The 24,204-nt window shown below is 38.8% G+C and overlaps 1 protein-coding gene across 2 annotated transcripts; it reads left to right on the top strand.

The window, feature by feature from the left end:
* Positions 1-11,083: 11,083 nt before the first annotated feature.
* Positions 11,084-22,270, top strand: LOC143474038 (myosin-7-like). Of its 2 annotated transcripts, none has more exons than XM_076971303.1 (38): positions 11,084-11,158; positions 11,354-11,566; positions 11,694-11,837; positions 11,914-12,070; positions 12,150-12,177; positions 12,271-12,376; positions 12,467-12,559; positions 12,651-12,714; positions 12,799-12,897; positions 13,121-13,224; positions 13,326-13,464; positions 13,563-13,681; positions 13,774-13,923; positions 14,032-14,202; positions 14,290-14,599; positions 14,699-14,778; positions 14,871-15,076; positions 15,162-15,285; positions 15,384-15,520; positions 15,604-15,859; positions 15,994-16,236; positions 16,338-16,514; positions 16,612-16,757; positions 16,844-16,934; positions 17,030-17,419; positions 17,502-17,628; positions 18,305-18,423; positions 18,531-18,727; positions 18,905-19,088; positions 19,498-19,663; positions 19,747-19,871; positions 19,997-20,305; positions 20,403-20,606; positions 20,691-20,987; positions 21,132-21,236; positions 21,333-21,428; positions 21,530-21,664; positions 21,750-22,270. In XM_076971303.1, the coding sequence occupies exons 2-38, from the start codon at positions 11,366-11,368 to the stop codon at positions 21,768-21,770; spliced, it is 5,820 nt and encodes a 1,939-aa protein (XP_076827418.1). In that variant the 5' UTR covers positions 11,084-11,158; positions 11,354-11,365; the 3' UTR covers positions 21,771-22,270. The 2 variants fall into 2 exon arrangements, with proteins under 2 accessions (XP_076827418.1, XP_076827417.1); XM_076971302.1 differs by having other exon boundaries at positions 14,696-14,778; positions 21,750-22,269.
* Positions 22,271-24,204: the final 1,934 nt, after the last annotated feature.

Raw genomic sequence — 24,204 nt, forward strand, 5'->3', positions numbered from 1 at the left:
TGTTTAAAAGGTAACCCCTAAACAAAACCTTGGCAAATCAGATCATGTGGCGATTTACTTAAGTCCAATCTACACAAAGACAAAAATTTAAAGCAAAACCAGCCACTTTGAAAAAAAAATACAAAGATGGATATATTCTGGCAACATATACATGTTTATAGTGACCGCCACAGAAGTGTATGAGTGTACCGAAAGTTATAACTGCTATACCTCCATTTGTGCTCCTACTTATATATTTTGGGAGTTTCCAAAAGCCATGGTTCAACACTGATATCACTGACATTATCTAGGACTGCAAAAAGGTTTTTAAGACTGGTGATAAGTTTCAGTACAGATTGGCAAAATATGCCTTGTCATATATGGATTACAAGCACCTATTCAATGAAAATCAAAGCCCACAACGAGTGCATCAATGTGGCAGGGAATCCAAGCCATCACATACTAGAGGCAATACATCTAGTATTAGCACCTGACAGCATCTTTCCAGAAAACTACATTGATAATATGGATAGTGACACCATCACTAAACGACATCACTAAAGTAACCTACTGAATCCCACCTTTAGGTAAGATGCTCTGACATTAGCAAGGTTCTGCAGAAAGAAATCCCCAGAAGGCATAACAAGGTCTCTTTCAAAAGTACTGAAAATGTGTGCTTCACCGCTGGCAGAATTGCGCACACACACACACACACACACACACACACATTCAAAAGATGACTCACCTGGGCCCACTAAGTAGTGCATCTGTTCACACCTTTCATGAGGTTTTCACTGGTTTGAGCCCTGCTGATACCACAGCCAACCACCCAAAGGAGTACATTGCCACCGCTCTCTGGGAGTGAAGGAATGGCCCTCATCATTTACTGCGGCAATAGCCAATCATGGACGCTTGTGTGTTCTTGCTTGCTGACGAAAAGCAGTGTCCTCCAAGTGCTTTGCACTGCCCTCTGTCACAGCAAGGACATCAGTTAGAAAAGACATGGTGCTTGGTGTCATATGTCTCAGAAAAAGCACATGTTCACCTCTATGGCTGGTAGTTGTATGATGTACAGGCTTGATTGTTGATGGGTGGGAATTGGCATAACAATTAAATTAAGAGGGAAAAAAATTAAAGACAATTCCCATAAGCAGATGGGCAAAAAATTGTGGAATACATGGGTGTGAATGCTTTTCTCAACAGTTTTTCAACAGTCCTCCAAACCGTTAAGGAAACTAGCTGACCTTGATCTGTCTAATTTCACTTGTAAGTTGATCTTGGACTTTTTAACAGATCACAGCTGGTGAGAGTTGGGGGTAGTTTCTGCTCAATTATTAGCACTGGTACTCCTCAAGGGTTGATGTCTTAAATTGTTTTCACTATATACTCATGACTGTATATCTCTTCATAATATTAAACCAGTCATTAAATTCACAGATCACTGCCCTATGGCTAATCCTTAACAATGACTAGTCTTCATATTAAAAACTGGACTGAAACTAAAGTCCATATGGGGAGGATAATAAATTGGTATTGAACATAACAAAAAGAAAATGGTTAATCCAGGGTTTTAGAATGAAATCTGAAATCACTTCCACTCTTGTCTTTTTTCATCAATGGCATGCAAGCACAGCATGACAACTCATACCAGTTGCTGGATCTACACATTTTTAACTTATTGTACCTTTAAGTATGTACGGGAACCAAAATTTAAAGATGCTACAAACAAAATTTCCTGACATTCTACGACTTGACCTAGAAATGATTAAAAAATCCCTTTTTAAAAATTCCATGATATTCCTGAAATTTCATGACATGTGGGAACCCTGTAAAAAGACATGCATTATGCATTGAAAATTGCTTTTTCAATCCATAATCCATATATATATATATATATATATATATATATATATATATATATATATATATATATATATATATATATATATATATAGCTATATAATCTGTATAAATGTCTTACCATGAGCATACAACATAACCAATTAATTAATTTACTATCTGTAAAGATTTTCAAGGTTTTTTTTTCTTTTTCTATTTTCAAGTTTACTGTAATATTGAAAAATACGACATTCATATGTGCACAAATATTTGTTTAACAGCAATATACCCAATTTGCCAGTTTCACTTCTCTGATTGAATTTGAGAGTTTAAGAAATACTCATTCAAAAATCTATAATCAGTGGTGCTAGTAAAACGATCATACAATCATAGGGAAGCAGCTAGTGCCACTTGAGGCCACATGGTGGCCAACTCTGTGGCTTATATTATTAACACATATTAAAGGAGGAGTCAGTATGGAACAGCGAAGTAAGCGGAGGGAGTATTAAATGGATCACCATAGAAATACAATACAATTATATTTAGATCAATTTTCCACTGCATGCCAGTACATATTGTCTTTGTTGGGGCCCCTCGGCAAACTTCATTGTACTGTAGTTACTGTAACCATATGTCTGACACTGGCAGGGAGTCAGCGAGAAACAGGTGTGGGAGAGGAGTGCCTTTACCCATTGTAGAATAAAAAAACATATAGGCAAAAGAAAACACAGACAAGCTGTCCAAAACACAAAAGAGGGAACACACTGGCAGACAGACTCAAGAATCAGAGACGCAGCTAATTAGATAGACCATAAGTAGTTTTAAGGTCTGAAAAGGTGAGCAGAATTCGCAAGTGAGGTGGCGCAAAGATGCAAAGGGTTATGTGGGTCCTTCATAAACAGACCATCTGCTGCATAAGCTGCACACCAGTATGGCTGCTCTTCTCATTTACAACAAGGCACTCAGAAGGAATTTCACAGCGTTATCTTCGTCCTCAAGGACAAAAGGAAGAAAACAATGCCACACACACCCATCACATCATATAGGGCACACACATCGTTTAATAGGGCTTATTCTTCTATCCATTATTATGCTTTAATATGTCATAGATGAATATAGGGTACATGCAAATTATAGCTGTACAGTATGATATACAGTATGCTTCTGCATTCTGGTATTGAGAAAATTTTCTGACATACTTATACTAACAAAAAGTATTTATAAAATACTGATAAGGCAGCAGTGGTGGGTCTATAGGGTCCCTCTGTACTCTACTGCTATGAAATATGTCATGCAGTTTACCATTTGATTGGTTGCATGGCAAAATCAAAGACTTGGCATTCAAACTTGTTGATACTGTAGACTCTAAGACCGGTAGGTCGAAATAATGATGTGTTCACATAGATTGGACAAAGCAAATTCAGTTCACAGTTTCTCAGTTTCAAAGTTTGCTTTGCTAGATGCATTATGCTTTTATATAATAGTGGAGAATAAAAAAATAATTAAAGTAAAAGTAAATAAGTTTAGCATTTTGACTGATGAGATTAAATGTTTGTTCTGAAAGCCTCTACAAGTACAAGCTGTACATTTGAAACAAATTAGATTTCAGCCAAAAGGGAGTATCCGTTAATTATGTTAATGTTTATATATTGTGCATTTAAATCCTGCAAGATACTATAAACAGCCAAGCATCTCACTCTCCTTCACACCTGTGATTGATTTAGTTATTTCTTGGCAGGAAATTGGCTTCCATGACGATGTTTGGTGGTTCCATAAGTAAGGAGATATGCCTGTGACGATCCTTCTATCCACATACTCATTGAGGCATTTCCTAAACTACAAGAAAACATATCAATGAGGCACATTCTACAAATCTAAATTGTAGAATCTGAATTTGTGATTCCAAGTCAATTTGGAATCTGTAGCATATTAATACATTACCAGCCCTGTATCCAGTAGCTGGGGAAATACAGAGTGTACTGTAGATGATATCTCATGGTTATGGACAAGCTATATTCAAAATTTTAATGCATTTGCTATGGCTTGTTAGCAGAATTCTTGGAGTAATTGGTTATCAAGTTACCTAATGTTGCTCTGAGGTTTGGACCTGCAAAATATGCTATTTTCAGAGCATTTTACTTTGCAGCAAGCTTTGTCTTCCTCTGACAATGTTTAAGACGTCATATAGGAAAGCCAGAATTATTTTTGATCATTACAGAAATGCTGCTGATGGCAATTTTAAGAAAAAAGTTTATCCTCTACTTATAGTGCAGATACAGTGCCTTGTGAAAGTATTCGGCCCCCTTGAAGTTATCAACCTTTTGCCACATTTCAGGCTTCAAACAAAGATATAAAATATAAGTTTTTTTGTGAAGAATCAACAAGTGGGACACAATCGTGAATTCATTGGATATTTTAAACTTTTTTTACAAAAAAAAAAACTGAAAAGTGGGGCGTGCAATATTATTCGGCCCCTTTACTTTCAGCGCAGCAAACTCACTCCAGAAGTTCAGTGAAGATCTTTGAATGATCCAGTGTTTTCCTAAATGACGATGACTAAATGATGATAAATAAAATCCTCCTGTGTGTAATCAAGTTTACGTATAAATGCACCTGCTCTGTGATAGTCTCAGGGTTCTGTTTAAAGCGCAGAGAGCATCTTGAAGACCAAGGAACACACCTGGCAGGTCCGAGATACTGTTGTGGAGAAGTTTAAAGCCGGATTTGGATTGACAAAAAGATTTCCTAAGCTTTAAACATCTCAAGGAGCATTGTGCAAGCGATCATATTAAAATGGAAGGAGTATCAGGCTACTACATATCAGCCGGAGTATCAGCCGGGTCTACCAAGACCCGGCCGTCCCTCTACACTTTCATCTCAAACAAAGAGAAGACTGATCAGAGATGCAGCCAAGAGGCCCATGATCACTCTGAATGAACTGCAGAAATCTACAGTTGAGGTGGGAGAGTCTGTCCATAGGACAACAATCAGTTGTACACTGCACAAATCTGGCCTTTATGGAAGAGTAGCAAGAAGAAAGCCATTTCTCAAAGATATCCATAAAATGTCTCATTTAAAGTTTGCCACAAGACACCTGGGAGACACACCAAACGTGTGGAAGAAGTTGCTCTGTTCAAATGAAAATCCAACTTTTTGGCCTCGATGCAAAACTATATGTTTGGCGTAAAAGCAACACAGCTCATCAACCTGAACAAACTATCCCCACTGTCAAACATGGTGGTGGCAGCACCATGGTTTGAGCTTGCTTTTCTTCAACAGGGACAGGGGAGATGGTTAAAATTGATAAGAAGATGGATGCCAAAATACAGGACCATTCTGGAAGAAAATATGTCTGCAAAAGACCTGAGACTGGGATGGAGATTTATCTTCCAACAAGACAATAATCCAAAACATAAAGCAAAATCTACAATGTAATGGTTCACAAATAAATGTATCCAGGTGTTAGAATTCAAGTCAAGTCAAAGTCCAGACCTGAAACCAACCGAGAATCTGTGGAAAGAGCTGAAAACTGCTGTTTACAAACGCTCTCTATCCAACCTCACTGAGCTCAAGCTGTTTTGCATGGAAGAATAGGCAAGAATTTCAGGAATGGGCAAGTATTAACGCAAGGGGGCCGAATAATTTTGCACACCCCACTTTTCAGTTTTTTATTTGTTATAAATGTTTAAAATATACAATAAATTTCATTCTACTTCACAATTGTGTCCCACTTATTGTTGATTCTTCACTAAAAAATAAAAATTTAATATCTTTGAAGCTGAAATGTGGCAAAGGTTGAAAAGTTCAAGGGGGCCGAATACTTCCGCAATGTCACGCCCTTGGTGGGGGCGTCTGTCACGCTACGGTCCCCGAACCCTTCCTTTGGGGCGTGTGTTAACGTTGTCAGCGTCTAATCGTCTGCGTCAGTTATCTCCGTGGATGCGGGTGCGTCTTGTCATTATCCGTCTCACCTGTGGCTCGTCTCGTCATCACGTGGGGTTGATGTGGTCTGTCTGTTTAATGTGCGTTCGCGCAGTGTCTTGTGCTCGTCGTTGTCTAATGTATACACGTCTTCGTTGTTGTTTAAGTGTTACAATAAAAGTGACGTCTGTCGCAACAAGGATTCTGTGTCTCATCCGTCTGCCGCCGCCCAGCGTCACAGAATGACGAGCCGTTTGAGACACCGAAGATGCCAGGATACGCCACCCGGCCCAAAAGGAGTCAGAGACCCAGCCGGCGCCACCATGCCTCTGCTCCTGCCCAACACCGCGCGGCCACCGTAACTCCCGAACTGATGGAGCAGGACCCGTTATGCAGCATCATGCTGCTTCGGTCTCAGGAGGCCAAGACGGTGGAAATGGTATTTCCGCCAGACCGCGGTGCGGATGTGGAGGGAGCGACACCCCTGTCCCACCAGAGACCTCTCGCCCCTGAGGGTAGGCTCCCTCGAACTCTGCTCCACAGAGAAGACTCCTGAGAGCGAGTTCGAGGGGAAGGAATCAGAGGGCGAGGAGGAAGAGGAAGATCAGGCTCCCTCGGTTTGTTCCGCCTCCACCGTGGACTACGGTGAGGAGGAGGACTACCCTCCATCCGTTTGCTACGCCCCCACGGTGGACTATGGTGGGGGAGAGGGGAACGAGGAGGACTACCCTCCATCCGAGTGCTCCGCACCTGCCGTGGGCTACGGTGAGGAAGAGGAGGAGGAAGACTACGATTACCCTCCGTCCGAGTGCTCCGCACCTGCCGTGGTCTACGGGGAGGAAGAGGAGGAGGAAGACGACGAATACCCTCCGTCAGAATGCTCCGCACCAGCCGTGGGCTACGTCGAGGGGGTGGAGGAGTTCGAGTCGGAGGAGGAACGTCCGCCGGTCGCGCTGCACCCGGCACGTCCGCCGGTCGCGCTGCACCCGGCAAGTCCGCTGCAAGGGTCCGCTGCGAGGACCGGAGGAGGACCGTTCGCTGCAGCACCGGCAGCTCCCGATCTCTCTCCCCTTATCGCCCTACTCCTGGCGCGTAGTCTGGCACCTGTTTCATGTTTATGTGTACCAATATTTGTAAGTCTTCCCATTTGTGTGCCTAACCCGTTTTTCCCTTTCGTGCCACTATGTGTAAGTGTACCTGTGTGTGTGTTTGTGAATGTCCCGTTAAATGTGTCTAACGTGTTTTCCCCCGTCTTCCCAGGGAGGGTGTTCTAGACTGTGCGTTGCGGACTCTCCACCGAGGGCGGTCATCTCCCAGACGCAGGACTGGGCGCTTTGGATCCGCCCATCGACATGGGTTCGGGGCACTCGGTCCTGTTGGCACCCCGGGACGGGTAGTGCCCTTGGTGGGGGCGTCTGTCACGCTACGGTCCCCGAACCCTTCCTTTGGGGCGTGTGTTAACGTTGTCAGCGTCTACTCGTCTGCGTCAGTTATCTCCGTGGATGCGGGTGCGTCTTGTCATTATCCGTCTCACCTGTGGCTCGTCTCGTCATCACGTGGGGTTGATGTGGTCTGTCTATTTAATGTGCGTTCGCGCAGTGTCTTGTGCTCGTCGTTGTCTAATGTATACACGTCTTCGTTGTTGTTTAAGTGTTACAATAAAAGTGACGTCTGTCGCAACAAGGACTCTGTCTCATCCGTCTGCTGCCGCCCAGCGTCACACGTAAGGCACTGTATACATCGACTTTGTCATGCAAGCATACACTTGCATAATTTTATTTTAGAATTTATTTATTTGGGAGGAAGAGGCTCTCTAAGTGCAGGAAACAATGTGATCACTTCAAGTACATACCTGTCCTTTGTAAAGCATTGTGAGACTCTCCAAAAATGATTTTTAAATATTCTTTTACCCCAGTTTTCTCCCAGGGAGGCAGAGATTGAGGCCAATTATGCTATCTTAGACACTGTCACAGATGACTCTTGACGTCACTGGAGATTGAACCGGAAATTACCTGATGATAGGTTAGCACTTAGACAGCAAAGTTCTGCAAGACAGCTAGCCAGCAATCTAGCTAAATAACTGTATAGCTAAATATATTGTAGACAGACGGTTGCTTTTCAGAAGAAACCAGATAACACAAAAAGTAAATTTTCAAAAAACAGCCTGTAAGGTACAGTACAGAACATGTTTTGCTAAAAACACTGCAATACCGATAAAATGCTGCAAGTAAAAGCTCAAAAGGCCTGTGATTCCAATATACTCACAGTATCCTACAATCAAAACTGCACTTTAACCTCACAAATATTTATTTCATTTAATAGACCGAAATCACCAAAACTGCATCACTGTCGCCTTACCTATAAACTTAATCATTGTACATAAAAAAAAATAATTCTGATATACATATAAAATCAGAATATGATCATTTTAAAAACATCAGTGATAACAGTTATTAACATGTGTCTCAGCACTGATAAATTATAAATTGTTATGTTCCACAGGGTGCAATCAACATGTTGGTAGAAAAATTATCTTGGCTAGCATAAACATCTAACTCTAAATTTTCATTAAAATTACCTTGAGTCGACATTTGAAATAAGAAACGTCAAACTCTCATTTTTGAACAAATGAAGGAATACAAAGACCAGTTATGGATAATTAATCCTGATTTGTAAATATGTAATTGCAAAGAAATAATTTACAAAGTGAGAACTATATTCTGAACTGTTTTCATATTTGAGGTTATTTGCATTTTGCAATTCAAACAAAATAGGATGGTCATTTTGAATCAAATTTTCATAAAAGTTTAGCAAATGGTTGATTGTTTAATATGAACAGCACTATTTCTATTAGACTTCATGCCAGGAATACTGACAGGGATACAATACTGGTTCTCTGTAAACCTTTGTTCACGACAGATGCAAGAATATGCTAATTATAGTGCAGTATTTGACAAAAGGAGGATCAGGTTGCAGCTATCAACACGTGGGAAGCAAGTTGTAAGGTACCACTATTTCTTCACACTTGTTCTAGTGTGATGATAATCCATGTCAATCAGACAGCTGAGAATGGGACTTCATAAAGAACAAGGGAGCCTAGAATAGACTATCCAAGTGTGAAGTAAGCTGTTTGAAGAGAGAGAGCAAGGCAGTTGAGATACATGGGGGTCAAGGTAGGCCTGAGCTTGCATGAATGTTCTTAGGTGCAAGATCAGTCAGCTGCAAATCATGTAACTACAGCAATAATAATCTAACAATATCCTCAAACATAGCTTACGTTTAGATAGTTAACATGACCATGTTCACACACATGTTCAAGAGAATACCAAAAGCTTTTTAAAGCACACCTCAACTGAACCAGAATGCATCTTTAAATAAGGTTACAGTGAAATCGGTTTACAGCCCTAATCAAAGAAAATCTTTTTTTCACAGCAAAATACATTTACCCACCTTTTTCAATATTTACCTATCTTCTTGCTGTATTCAGAATTGAACCTGAATCCTGGTTTTGACTTCAGCAAAAGTTTTGATTGTGTCCATATTAAATTATCTACAGACGTCTAGGATATGAGCATGGTTGTGTTCAAGAGTCCTGATTAGCTGCCTAGCTCTTAGGGCATCACTTTGGTGTCGAACAATTAAAAGAAATAATGAGTTGTCTTTTTTTTCTTTTTTTTAAAGACTACTGCTGCTGGCCAGCAGGTGGCTCCCTTTCTCTGGGGCCACATGCAATTTCATGGAAACAGCCAATGGATGCCTGAAAAGACTGACATAATGGCAAAAAATGATCAGAAAATGTCAATTTATCAATAAAAATGCATAGATAACCATAGCTGCTCTGTCATCAGTATAGTCTACTCGGTTATTCTTTTCAGCCACAGGAGACATAGATTAGAGTTGTACTCTATGGGAAGAACCCACTAGGAAACCACAATTTGCTTGCACTCGCTTAAATGTGCAATGAACCACTGTAAGTGAGAATTCAGCACTACAAAGGCAACAGATTAATGAGCACTGTAACCCAATTCTGAACATGTTTGGAAATGAAACTCTTCCCTGGTAGAATATTTAAAAACTGAATGTGTTTAAGAACACATTGCAAATGCTGCAAATGATACTTCTGCATAAAAACGTTAAGGCATTGCCAGGTCAGTGATTGGTAATATTAAAGTAATAATAAAAATTTGAAAAATAAAAAAAAAGAAAATTTGCACAAGACAATGGTAATTGACTGAATGTAACTTTTATAACCAGTTCACTACAACTGAAGTATAAGAGTGAAATGGCATTCATTTTAAACAAATATTTGCAATGAAAAATTGCTGAGTGAAATATGCAGATTTTAGTCTTTTGACAACATGCCCCGATGTTCCAGGATTCTAGCCTGGATTCTAACTCAGTCTTTTTATACTCAGTCTTTTATATTTGGTCCATTTTTAATTTACCTGAAATAAATTTTAAAAAGACATAGAAAATCATGAGCCTTCATGCTTTAAGATGTAAAATCTTAAAAAAAAAAAAAGATTTTTTTACATTTATATAAAAGCAAAGACAGCTGGCAGATAGCATGTGCTTCAGTCTTTTATTGGAAACCTGTCAGACGCTCACAATGGTGGCTTTCCAGTTTCACCTTCAGAACTGTCTACTGGGAGTTCTATTGTTCTCAGTTACATCTTGTTTGCTCTGCATTGTTTCCTTGCCATTATCCTTGAGCACAAAGATAAACCTGTGAAATTCTTAGCGAGTGTCTCACACTGATTGAGAAGGACAGCTTGTGTGGGACACTCAGATCTAGACAGCCATTCTGGCACCTCTCCCAAATCATGTGACAGATGACAGACAAAAATGTTCCTTGTGTTTTTACAATATAATAGAAAAATAATGCAGGATATAAAACCATGTGAAAAAATGATTAAAACAAGCCAGTCACTTTTATCCAGTTACAGGTGTGGATAAAAACTCTTTGAAAATCTTACATTTATTTAATATGCATACTTTTAAATGCTTTTAGTTTTCATTTAAGTAACAACCTCATGTTCTGCTTCTGCCTTAGATGTTTTTGGTCACCCAAAATGGCCTTACCAAATACAGTACCAAGTACAGTACAGTACCTCACCAAATACAGTATGACTGTCTCCACCTACCACGTTGTTAAAATTCTGTTTCTATTGTGTCCCTATATAAAGGGCTACTAGGATATGCTCTAACCACATATCTCATTGGCTCAAGGTAAGATTGCAGATCCATGCTTAAACATTAATGCTATACAATAAAAGTCTGTTAAAGATAAGAGGATGCAATATGGGTTACATTTAAATTTATGTTCAAATAGACTATAGATGACAAAAAAAAATTTTTTTTAAAGGACTAAAACATTTCACCTTTAATTGCATTTCACCTGGGTGGCTCAACAAGAAACGTATGTAGGCTTCCTGTATTTCTATATATCAGTTTTTACATTTGACTTTACATTAAAAATACTAGTTTAATGACCAAATACAATTTATCAAAATTATTAAACAGAAATAGAGAACTGAGATCAAATTTTGATTCTTTGCTTACTATTTAATTACTATGTTAATATATAAGTTTCAACTGCTGAATTTGTCTTTAGTCCTCTTGAAAGATGGGAGATGCTCTGATGGAGGAGTTTGGGGCTGCTGCTTCCTATCTAAGAAAGTCAGACAAGGAGCGTCTGGAGGCCCAAACTCGCCCCTTTGACATGAAGAAGGAATGCTTTGTCCCTGACGCAGAAGTTGAGTATGTCAAAGCCTCCGTTATCAGCAGAGATGGTGACAAAGTTACTGTTGACACTGAGCATGGAAAGGTAAGGGCTTTACGGGTAACTTAATGACATGTTTAAATAATTCAGAATTGTCAAGTCAATGTACTGTATCCTCTTGCCAAAGATTACAGTGCAAAATGTGAAATATTTTTGGCCATATCGTCCACAGACTGTGACTGTCAAGGAGGTTGATGTTCACCCTCAAAACCCACCAAAGTTTGATAAAATTGAGGACATGGCGATGTTCACCTTCCTGCATGAGCCTGCTGTGCTGTTTAACCTCAAAGAGCGTTATGCAGCCTGGATGATCTATGTGAGTATAAAACATCTGACAGTTGTGAACAAAAATCTAATTTCAACACATTTCTCACTTCTCCTTCTGTTTGTAGACCTATTCTGGGCTCTTCTGTGTAACTGTCAACCCGTACAAGTGGCTACCAGTGTACAACCAAGAAGTTGTTGTTGCCTACAGGGGCAAGAAGAGAACAGAAGCGCCTCCTCACATCTTCTCCATCTCTGATAATGCTTACCAATATATGTTGTCAGGTAACCTTCCTGTACTGAAATACATTTTTTATTTGGGTTGTTGTTGTTGTCTAAACATGTCTTTTTTTTAATCACACAGACAGAGAAAACCAGTCTGTCCTTATCACGTATGTATAAACCTTTCCACATTTGTAAGATGTTTGAATTAACATAGATCATATTTTTGTGATGAACATCTCATTCTAAAATCTCATCACTAGTGGAGAATCTGGTGCTGGAAAGACTGTAAACACCAAAAGAGTGATTCAGTACTTTGCCAGTATTGCTGCAACACCTGGCAAAAAAGATCCATCAGCAGAGAAAAAGGTTACTCATTAATTAATTAACAACTAATTAAATATTAACAATCATTTTCCTCATAAGTATTTATAAAGCCAATGTTGGATTTTACTGTAGGGTACACTGGAAGATCAAATCATTCAGTGTAATCCTGCCCTGGAAGCTTTTGGTAATGCCAAGACCATCAGAAATGACAACTCATCACGATTTGTAAGTTTAGCCCACATTTTTGTGTAACATTTTTGTGTAATCTTGCTGAGATTCGCAAGTTATTCAACATTTTCATACTTTATACCTATAGGGTAAATTCATTCGTATCCACTTTGGTGTTAGTGGAAAGCTGTCTTCTGCTGACATTGAAACTTGTAAGTAAAACTGTTTCTTGAACAAGTCAAATAGAAACTGAAATAATGTCTTAAAATTGCACTGACGTTTTGATTCCCTTCCAGATCTCCTGGAAAAGTCTCGCGTCACCTATCAGCTCAAAGCTGAGAGGGACTATCACATCTTTTACCAGATTCTCTCTCAGAGGAAACCAGAAATACTGGGTACATACAATGTTCTCACTAAAATTAATAGATCAACTTTCAACTGAGTTCTATCCTTTCCACATTTTGGAAGTACAACAACTCATTCCATAATTGACAATTAGTTTATGACAAATTGATGGTTTTATAGTACTGTACATGTTGCACATCAATGCATCTTGAGTATTTATAAACATGCACATTAAGTAAATGTGCACAAATATGTGAATATTTTGCTTCTCAGAAATGTTGCTTATCACCAGCAACCCTTACGATTATGCCTACATCTCACAAGGAGAGACACAAGTGGCTTCCATTAATGATGCAGATGAGCTAATGGCTACTGACGTGAGTGTAAATTTTAATATAAAATACATTTTCATAATATTTATCATATACATGCTAAAACTGAGAATATTTATTTGCTCAAACATGTGTTTGTGATTTAGGAAGCCTTTGATGTGCTGGGCTTCACCCAAGAGGAGAAGAACAGTATCTATAAGATGACTGGTGCCATCATGCACTATGGCAACATGAAGTTCAAGCAGAAGCAGAGAGAGGAGCAGGCTGAGGCAGATGGCACTGAAGGTCAGTGTTAACTGGAGTGGTAGAGTGTCCTCGACAGACACACATATGTGTATATACTTAAGGCAAATTACAAATTACCATCTCTTTATCACAAACAGATGCTGACAAAGTCGCATATCTGATGGGCCTAAACTCTGCTGATCTGATTAAGGGTTTGTGTCACCCAAGAGTAAAAGTAGGAAACGAGTGGGTCACAAAGGGGCAAAATGTTCAGCAGGTGAATAAACAGACAATACTATACTCTATATAGTCTTTTAGGATTTTAAAATAGATTTTAATGATGTTCAACTCGTTTGTTTCTGTTTAAAGGTATACTATGCAATTGGTGCCCTGTCAAAATCAGTGTATGAGAAGATGTTCCTTTGGATGGTTGTGAGAATAAACCAATCTTTGGACACCAGGCAGCCTCGCCAGTACTTCATTGGAGTTCTGGACATTGCTGGGTTTGAGATCTTTGATGTATGTTTTAGCTGATACTTTTATTTATATAGATAGCATTAATTACGTTTATTACATTAATCGTTTTTGTGTTCAATCTCTGTTAATGGTGCTGCATTTCTGTTCCAGTTTAACACATTTGAGCAGCTGTGCATCAACTTCACTAATGAGAAGTTGCAGCAGTTCTTCAACCACCACATGTTTGTGTTGGAGCAAGAGGAGTACAAGAAGGAGGGTATTGAGTGGGAGTTCATTGACTTTGGCATGGACTTGCAAGCTTGCATTGAGCTTATAGAAAAGGTAAATAAAGATGTTTTATAAAACAGTTTATTTCCCTCACATAAAACCATTAAATCACTAACCACTTTCATGTTCATTGGATTTCAGCCCATGGGTATCATGTCCATCCTTGAAGAGGAGTGCATGTTCCCCAAGGCCAGTGATGCAACATTCAAAGCTAAGCTTTATGATAATCACTTGGGCAAAAATCCTAACTTCCAAAAACCCAGGATTGTTAAGGGTAAACCAGAAGCTCACTTTGCCCTAGTTCACTATGCTGGCACTGTTGACTACAATATCAACAACTGGCTGGTGAAGAACAAGGATCCACTAAATGAGACAGTGGTAGGACTTTTTCAGAAGTCCACAGTAAAGCTGCTGTCTCAACTGTTTGCTGGCTATGCTGGTGCTGATTCAGGTGAGAGCCTGTACAAATTGGAGCCCTAATAGCATAGTACAAAAGGTAATGTATTCAAAACCAGTGAATGCATTGCAAATACTTTATTTCATATAGCAGCAGAATCTGGTGGTAAGGGTGGCAAAGGTGGTAGCAAAAAGAAGGGTTCTTCATTCCAGACCGTTTCTGCACTCCACAGGGTGAGCCTTTCACATCCCGTAGTAATTCAGCTTAACTTGTTTAATGACACCGTCATCTTTTTATATAACTCACCTTACAATGATATTTACAGGAGAATCTGAACAAACTGATGACCAATCTGAAATCAACTCATCCCCATTTTGTGCGATGCCTCATCCCCAATGAGACCAAGACTCCTGGGGCCATGGAAAATCCTCTTGTCATGCACCAGCTACGTTGTAATGGTGTGCTGGAGGGCATCAGAATCTGCAGAAAGGGCTTCCCCAACAGGATCCTCTACGGAGACTTCAAACAACGGTGAACTGTCATGTCAGTAAATCTGCTTTCTCCCTAAAGTGAAATAGCTTTCATATATTTGAACTCTCTATTTGTTCATTTTCAGATACCGTATCTTGAATCCTGCTGCTATTCCTGAGGGACAATTCATTGATAACAAAAAGGGTGCAGAGAAGCTACTTGGTTCTCTGGATATTGACCATAGCCAGTATAAATTGGGACATACCAAGGTTCGAAGCACATTTTTGCAGCTTCAAATGTTCTTTTTTAGCCATAGTCACATAATCTTTCATAATCTGACATACTTTATATACTCCTCCCTTTGTAGGTGTTCTTCAAGGCTGGTCTTCTCGGACAACTTGAGGAAATGCGAGATGATCGCCTTGCCCTTATCTTAACTGGTATTCAGGCCAGGGCACGTGGTCTTCTTTCAAGAATTGAATTTCAGAAGATTGTAGAACGGAGGTTGGCTTATATCCACTTTCAAACTGTTTTGTCTTATCCTTTTTCTCAAGCCAAAGTACTAAGTTTTACTTTAATCTCTGCAGGGACTCTTTGCTGGTAATCCAGTGGAATGTACGTGCTTTCATGGGTGTCAAGAACTGGCCTTGGATGAAGCTCTATTTCAAGATAAAACCCCTGCTTAAATCAGCTGAAGCAGAAAAAGAGATGGCCAATATGAAGGAAGAATTTACAAAATTAAAGGAAGCCTATGCTAAATCTGAAGCCCGCAAAAAGGAGTTAGAAGAGAAAATGGTCTCTCTTCTCCAAGAGAAAAATGATTTGCAGCTCCAAGTCCAATCTGTGAGTTTTCTATAATTTAACTTAAGTAATGTAATAATAACAATAACAAATATATATATTTGATGTACACCTACATCAATACTCTTTTAATTGTGTTAAGGCTTTTCTAAACATGGATTTAATTACTCTTGTAGGAGCAAGATAATCTTGCAGATGCTGAAGAGCGATGTGAGGGGTTAATTAAGAACAAGATCCAACTTGAAGCTAAATGCAAAGAGCTGACTGAGAGACTAGATGATGAAGAAGAAATGAATGCCGAGTTGGTTGCAAAGAAGAGAAAGCTTGAGGATGAATGTTCTGAGCTTAAGAAAGACATTGATGACCTGGAGCTTACTCTGGCTAAAGTAGAGAAAGAAAAGCATGCCACTGAGAACAAGGTTTTTGTTTCCTTTGTAAATTTTTTTAACATAGTGAATTAGAAATGTTTCATTAGCCAAACATTTTTCCAAAGTATTTAAAGAGATTGTATCATCCCCAGGTTAAAAACTTAACAGAGGAGATGGCAGCCCTTGATGAAATAATTGCTAAGCTGACCAAGGAGAAGAAAGCTCTGCAGGAAGCTCACCAGCAAACACTTGATGATCTTCAGAGTGAAGAAGACAAAGTCAACACTCTGACCAAAGCTAAGGCTAAACTGGAGCAGCAAGTTGATGATGTGGGTACCTTAAAAGCTAAGACAAAGATAATTTATGTCATGAAACTGCCATTTCCAGTTCTAATTGAACTGCCATTTCCTTTTTTAAATACTTCAGCTTGAGGGCTCCCTGGAACAAGAGAAAAAAATACGAATGGACCTTGAGCGAGCCAAGAGAAAGCTTGAGGGTGACTTGAAGTTGACCCAAGAAAATGTCATGGACCTAGAAAATGATAAACAGCAATTAGAAGAGAGGCTGAAGAAGTGAGAATTCAGATAACAGATTTTGATTAAATAATCACACTCCATATAACAGTAAAAGTAACTGTAATATATTTTTCATCTTGCAGAAAGGATTTTGAGATCAGCCAGCTTAATAGCAAGATTGAGGATGAACAAGCATTGGCAGCCCAACTTCAGAAGAAACTAAAGGAGTTGCAGGTAATCTGCAGTTTCATCTGATTTACACACATTTGTTTATTACACATATAATTTATTTAAGTTTGCCACACTTACTTCAGAATCTTGAATTCTAGGCCCGTATTGAGGAGCTTGAGGAAGAACTGGAGGCAGAGAGAGCTGCTCGTGCCAAGGTTGAGAAACAGAGAGCAGACTTGGCCAGAGAACTGGAGGAGATCAGTGAGAGACTGGAGGAGGCTGGTGGTGCCACAGCTGCACAGATTGAAATGAACAAAAAGAGAGAAGCTGAGTTCCAGAAACTACGCAGAGACCTTGAAGAGGCCACTCTGCAACATGAGGCCACTGCTGCAACTCTGAGGAAGAAACAAGCTGACAGTGTGGCGGACCTTGGAGAGCAGATAGACAACCTACAGAGAGTCAAGCAGAAGCTTGAAAAAGAGAAGAGTGAACTGAGACTGGAGCTGGATGATGTTGTCTCCAACATGGAGCACATTGTCAAGGCAAAGGTAGGATAATAACGTACTATGTAAATAGATCTCTACATACAATTTTAAAAGTCAATACCTTAGAATGCATTAAATCTTTTAGGCAAATCTGGAAAAAATGTGTAGAACCCTGGAGGATCAGATGAGTGAATTCAGAACCAAAGCTGAAGAAGGACAGCGCACAATCAATGATTTTTCAATGCAGAAAGCCAAGCTTCAGACTGAAAATGGTGAGTTTATGGCCAAGCTATATGATGTATGATGTACTTTCTATCTGGACTGCCTTTATTAAACTTAGGTTGCCTCATAATATTATCCCATCTGAATACACGTTATTTTTGTATTGCAGCTACTTGCCACATTTAGTCTTAGTATGTCTGAAATTTCTCTGTACGTATGTGACCCTAACTCAGATTTTAACCGCTGCTGAATCACAAAAATTTAACGTAATACATACTTTTGAAAAATTACTGAACAGAAAGAAGTTAAATCATTTAGAAAAGATGCCACTTAGAAAATATGCCACATGCCATTTAAAAGGATTTTATAATGGAAGATTATTTTATACATTTAAAGAAGCACGCATGTATAAGTGCATGCATGTCTAAAGTAGATGTCAGAAGTCTATAGGTGCATAGGTAATAAAAATTGCTGTGTAGTGCACAAGTAAAACCCCTTAATTAACTTTATTCTTAATTTATTAAAAACATTTCACTCTAAAAGCACTTTGTAACCATATTTTTACATGATTCAATATAATTACAAATACAAATATTGATTGCTAAATGATAAATAGCAATGGACTACAATTTTATGTTGTCTATTATCTTCAATATGAACAATCATGATGTTTCTTATTAAGTATAACTTGGCTGCCAGTTGCTGAGTACCCTGTAACATTTTTAGGCGAGCTTGCTAGACAGCTAGAGGAGAAGGATTCACTCGTCTCTCAACTAACAAGAGGGAAGCAGTCCTATACTCAACAGATTGAGGACCTTAAGAGACAACTCGAGGAGGAAGTCAAGGTATTCCTCAAAGCAGAATGATCAAAGCTTTTACAATTACCTTACAAAAATGTGTTTAAAATACTTTATTAGTTATTTTTATTTATATATACCCAAACATATTCTAGGCAAAAAATGCCTTGGCCCATGCAGTGCAGTCTGCTCGCCATGATGCTGATCTGCTAAGAGAACAGTTTGAGGAGGAGCAGGAGGCCAAGGCTGAGCTGCAGCGCAGTCTGTCCAAATCAAATTCTGAGGTGGCTCAGTGGAGAACCAAGTATGAAACTGATGCCATCCAGAGGACAGAGGAACTGGAGGATGCAAAGTAAGGACCACGTAAAATTAATTCCATGATATCTGGAAACTTCATTTATATGAGCCTCAGAAAATATGATCGATAACCTTTCGGCTTACTGGCCAAGGAAGCCATTAATAGTCCATAAATATCTAAAAGTAATATTATTTATTACTTGTAGATGCTTATTTGTTCCCTTGAATGCAGGAAAAAACTTGCTCAGCGCCTGCAAGATGCAGAGGAAGCTGTGGAAGCTGTCAATGCCAAATGCTCTTCTCTGGAGAAGACCAAGCACAGACTCCAGAATGAGATTGAAGATCTCATGGTAGATGTGGAAAGATCCAATGCTGCTGCTGCAGCTCTGGATAAGAAACAAAGAAACTTTGATAAGGTAGATATTAAATGGGTACACCAAAATAGGTACATAATTCAAATACTAATTGTATTTAGTTTATTATATATTTACAATTTTTAAATCAGATATTGAATTATGTTATTGAAAACAGTCTGTATATTTATCAACAGCAAATTCTGCTGATCATTTTATATTGTAAGACACTAAACACTGGAAATTTGCATGCTGTATGACATTATAACATGCATTTTATATAACATAACATGCAATAATACTTAATGCATCCAAAATATAAAAGGCCAAATGTTCTACCATAAATGTAAAAATATCCATATATAAAAAAGCTGGCTAGATTTGTGTTGTACCAGCATTACTTGTCTAAATGTGTTTGCTATACAAAATTCTACTAGTTTACCAACTTTTTAATATTGTTATAAATGAATAGGTCCTTTCTGAGTGGAAACAAAAGTACGAGGAGTCCCAAACCGAGTTAGAAAGTGCCCAGAAAGAAGCAAGATGTCAAAGCACTGAACTTTTCAAACTAAAGAACTCCTATGAAGAAGCTCTCGACCATTTAGAGACAATGAAAAGGGAAAACAAGAACCTCCAAGGTGGGTAAAATTTGACTAACTTATCAAAATATATAATTACAAAGTGTGACATTAGTTACTCACCATTTTTTTTTATTAAACAGAGGAAATTTCTGACCTCACTGAACAGCTTGGTGAAAGTGGGAAGAACATTCATGAGCTGGAAAAAGCAAGAAAACAACTGGAGCAAGAGAAGGCTGAGATCCAAGCTGCTCTAGAGGAAGCTGAGGTCTGACGTTTTGTAAATAATATAAAGCTTTCAACAGAAGATTACAGTAATTCTTTTTTATAGTACCGCCACTGCTCTCTATATATATATATCACATCTTTATGTTTAACCTTTATTTACTTAAGGGTTCTCTGGAGCATGAAGAAGGCAAAATCCTTAGAGCTCAGCTTGAGTTCAATCAAGTGAAGGCTGATATAGAGCGTAAGCTGGTTGAGAAGGATGAGGAAATGGAGCAGTCTAAGAGAAACCAACAAAGAGTGGTGGACACCCTGCAAAGCTCTCTAGAGTCTGAGACTCGCAGCAGAAATGAAGCTCTTAGACTGAAAAAGAAGATGGAGGGAGACCTAAATGAGATGGAGATCCAACTTAGCCAAGCAAACAGACAGGCTACAGAGGCCCAGAAGCAACTGAAGGGTCTCCATGGACATATGAAAGTATGCTTGAGATGTCTTACAAATAAATACCAAGTACCTGTTTTTGAGGGGAAAAAATGTTTTATAAATACTTTATTGTAAAATCTGCGCTTTACAGGATTCTCAGCTGCAGCTTGATGATGCTCTGCGTGCTAACGATGACCTCAAAGAGAACACTGCTATTGTGGAGAGACGCAACAACCTACTGCAGGCTGAACTGGATGAGCTGAGGTCTCTTGTGGAGCAGACTGAAAGAGGCCGGAAACTGGCTGAGCAAGAACTGCTGGATGTGACTGAAAGGGTTCAGCTATTACACTCTCAGGTACTATATAAATTTCTCCTTTTGTGAAACAATGCAGTTTATTACAGAAATAGTTAAAGAGTTTCTGTAATATGCAATTTATAGAACACCAGCTTGCTAAACCAGAAGAAGAAGCTAGAGGGAGACACTTCCCAGCTTCAAAGTGAGGTAGAGGAGGCTGTCCAAGAGTGCAGGAATGCTGAAGAAAAGGCCAAAAAAGCCATCACTGATGCTGCCATGATGGCAGAGGAGCTGAAGAAGGAGCAGGACACCAGTGCTCACCTGGAACGCATGAAGAAGAACATGGAGCAGACTATAAAGGACCTGCAGCATCGTCTGGACGAGGCTGAGCAAATCGCCATGAAGGGGGGCAAGAAACAGGTCCAGAAACTAGAGGCCAGGGTGAGTAACTACAACAGTTTTACAAATATAACAATAAATTAGTTCAGAAATACATATTATCATACTTATTTAACTAGAATAAATAATAACTGGAATTCGTTTCAACTGGAGTTTAGCACTTGTATTGCTTTTTTTCCCTTCAAGGTGAGAGAGCTTGAAAATGAGGTGGAGATGGAGCAGAGAAAGGCCAGTGACTCTGTGAAAGGTATTCGTAAATATGAGAGACGCATTAAGGAACTCACTTACCAGGTAGGACACTCTTTTTAGGGTTAAAAAAGACAATAATAACAGGGAGAAATATGTTATTTCATTATTTTTATACATTTTTAATTTTTGCTCTCGTAGACTGAGGAGGACCGTAAGAATCTGGCACGTCTCCAAGACTTGGTAGACAAATTGCAGCTGAAAGTGAAGTCCTACAAGAGAACTGCAGAGGAGGCTGTAAGTAACAATTTAATCATTCTATAACCCTGTGAGATTTTCCTTGATTCATAATTGATTGCCTTAATCTTATTCTCTTAAATAAATTCTTAATGTTTCAGGAGGAGCAGGCCAATTCCAATTTGGGCAAGTTCCGCAAGCTGCAGCATGAGCTGGATGAGGCAGAGGAGAGGGCTGATATTGCTGAGTCTCAGGTCAACAAAATGAGGGCCAAGAGTCGTGACACTGGCTCCAAGGTGAGTATCATAAACAATAAGATTGAAAGATTTTTTTCTATTTAATTTATTGACTATTTTGATGGATTCTTTTCTTCTGTTACAGAAAGGACATGATGAAGAGTAAAATTTTGTGCAGAAATCTCTGAAACATTCATCATTAAATTTACTGCATGCTTCTTAAGTACAATAAATAAGCATTTGAAAGTGAAAAATGTAGTGTTTTCCCTATATCATACTACAGCCACATTCCTTTAAATATAAGAACAATTTATCACATGCATGGTTTTATTCCTACACATAAATGTTAACATTTTCAGACCCTACATACATCTGACAAAAGACAGTAATAAATAAATAACCAATACAGAGCTTTTCATTAGAAAATATTGTTTACTTGGTAATATATGTGGCTTTGCCCTTTATTTTTAATTAGTCCTTTTTTTCAAAAGTGTATTTTTTCAGAAAACATGGCACGCAAGCCTCTAAAGCTACATCATTGTTACTTGTTTATTATCTAGCAAAAAATCTATCTGACAGCGTAAGGGATGATGTTAGACACAATTTTGTCTGAAAATGTATTTAACAGATACACCTATTGTTTGTCCTAATAACTTTGGAAAAGTTTAGTTATATTTAGAATTAGACTAATACTTGTTTCAGTAGCCTACTCATAAAATGTTCTTGGAACATCTTGGAATTTGGCTAATTAGAATAAAACTCATTAGATTTTTTGTAATTTCAAACAGAAAAAATAGCAGCAATGAGTTCAGATATGTCAGTTCTTAAACCAGAAACAGGGTTTACAATAGATCCAGTAGAACATTTAATATCCAAAATATTACTATAGGTGTTTCCCAATTGCATACTACACATCAGATAATCTATATACTAATCTGAATAGGTTGAGTTTGGCTGGTTAATACACAAAATATTAACGTACTACTCCACTTCGTACTAACAGGACATGATGAAGCATTGATATGACATTGCTATGTCAATATATGTCATTGGAAACTACAATTTGATAGGGAATTATTCTTTAAATAAAAAATGGAAATTAATGCTACATTTTACCATACTGCTTTATTTACTGACTTTATGTGTAGGATTTTTTTTCTTTCTTTCCTGAGTTAAATCACAGCCTTCACAAGTTTACAGTACACATAGGGGTGGGCAATATGGGAAAAAAATAGTATCACGATTTTTTTCATAAAATCACGATTTCGATTTTTTATCACTATCTTCCATCCAAAAAAAAGCAGATTTAAATTAATTATATTGCAATTTTCCATGTGCAAACATTGTAAACAAAAAATGTAAACAACACACGTGACACTGTGTTTACGTAGGGCTACGCCCCCCTCTCCTAGCTGTCACTCGTTTCCCTGTTCCTCGTGTCTGTTGTTCCCTGCTCCTTGAGCCCGCCTTGTTGTGTGCTCTATGGTTTCCCCACGTCTGCCACGCCCATGTCGTTATTGTCTTCACCTGTTTCCATAGTTGCCAGGTTTGCGGTTTTCACGCCAAATTGGGCTTGTTTGAAAATCCAGCCACGGGTAAAAATTCTGGGGTCGCGGGGTGCGGTTCTTTGGGCTACTTTTGAGTTGGGCCACCACGGGGGTTACAAGTCAACACAAAGAATCGATCGCGATATAATACTTAATTTGTCTCCATTTTAAACACTCGCCACCCCCCCGTCAACTACTTTGGGCTAGTTTAGGCTGCTGAAGGGCGGGTTTTACACTGACATTGTGAGGGATATTTTTGTAGGACGTGGCAACCCTGCCTGTTTCTAGTCTAGTTCAATGTATTTATAGTCCCTGTGTCTGCCATGTCGGTATCGGTTATTTTGTGCTACTTACCTGTTTATTCTCTTGCCTCGTTCGTGCTCTAGTGGATTTAACTGTTTCTGTTTCGACTTCGTCGTAAGTGCCGTTCAGCCTAGTCTTTGTTTCCCCTGCCTTGTTTTGTTCTTTGTGCCACCATGCCCGTTTATATTTCATGTTCGGACTGCCTACCTGTTATGACCCCTGCCCGGTATTACGACTCTGTCCATTCAATAAATCTCGCTCTCCTCAGCGTTTGTGTCCGCCTCCCTGCTTTGCGTCACGCAGTTCCTTACACTGTTAAAGTGCACTATTGCACTAAATATTTCCCAGCACTTTAAACTTAAAGTTAAATATTTATACATATAGTTGAAATGATTCGATATAATTCACTTTTTTATCACATTATTTAATGGTGGTTTATTTTCAAAACGCCCAATCTTAACGTCTTCACGTTCTCTCATGTTTCATTCTGGAATTACAAGAGGTAATACAAGAGAACTGTTCAGTCAGACAGATATTTGTTGTGAAACGAAGTAGTTACAATTTCAACCATTTTCAAGTACTTTAGCCTAAATTCCAGCACTTTTCAAACCTGAAACACAAAGCAACTTTAAAATGCGTCAGATAAATGTTCCTTCCCGTTTTTGAGGGGTGTTTCTTTATACTACTACATATCGTTTCGGACGCATGAACGTTTCCGCCATTCGCGGAGGTTCGCGCGCTACAGTCACT

The sequence above is a fragment of the Brachyhypopomus gauderio genome, chromosome 13, assembly GCF_052324685.1.
Source record: "Brachyhypopomus gauderio isolate BG-103 chromosome 13, BGAUD_0.2, whole genome shotgun sequence".
NCBI lineage: Eukaryota > Metazoa > Chordata > Actinopteri > Gymnotiformes > Hypopomidae > Brachyhypopomus > Brachyhypopomus gauderio.

Bases quoted from the DNA above. Each gene is read 5' to 3' on its own strand.
- LOC143474038 (XM_076971302.1), top strand. From the start codon at position 11,366: ATGGGAGATGCTCTGATGGAGGAGTTTGGGGCTGCTGCTTCCTATCTA. The intron at 11,567-11,693 runs GTAAGGGCTTTA...TATCGTCCACAG, and splicing joins TTGACACTGAGCATGGAAAG to ACTGTGACTGTCAAGGAGGT. The intron at 11,838-11,913 runs GTGAGTATAAAA...TTCTGTTTGTAG, and splicing joins ATGCAGCCTGGATGATCTAT to ACCTATTCTGGGCTCTTCTG.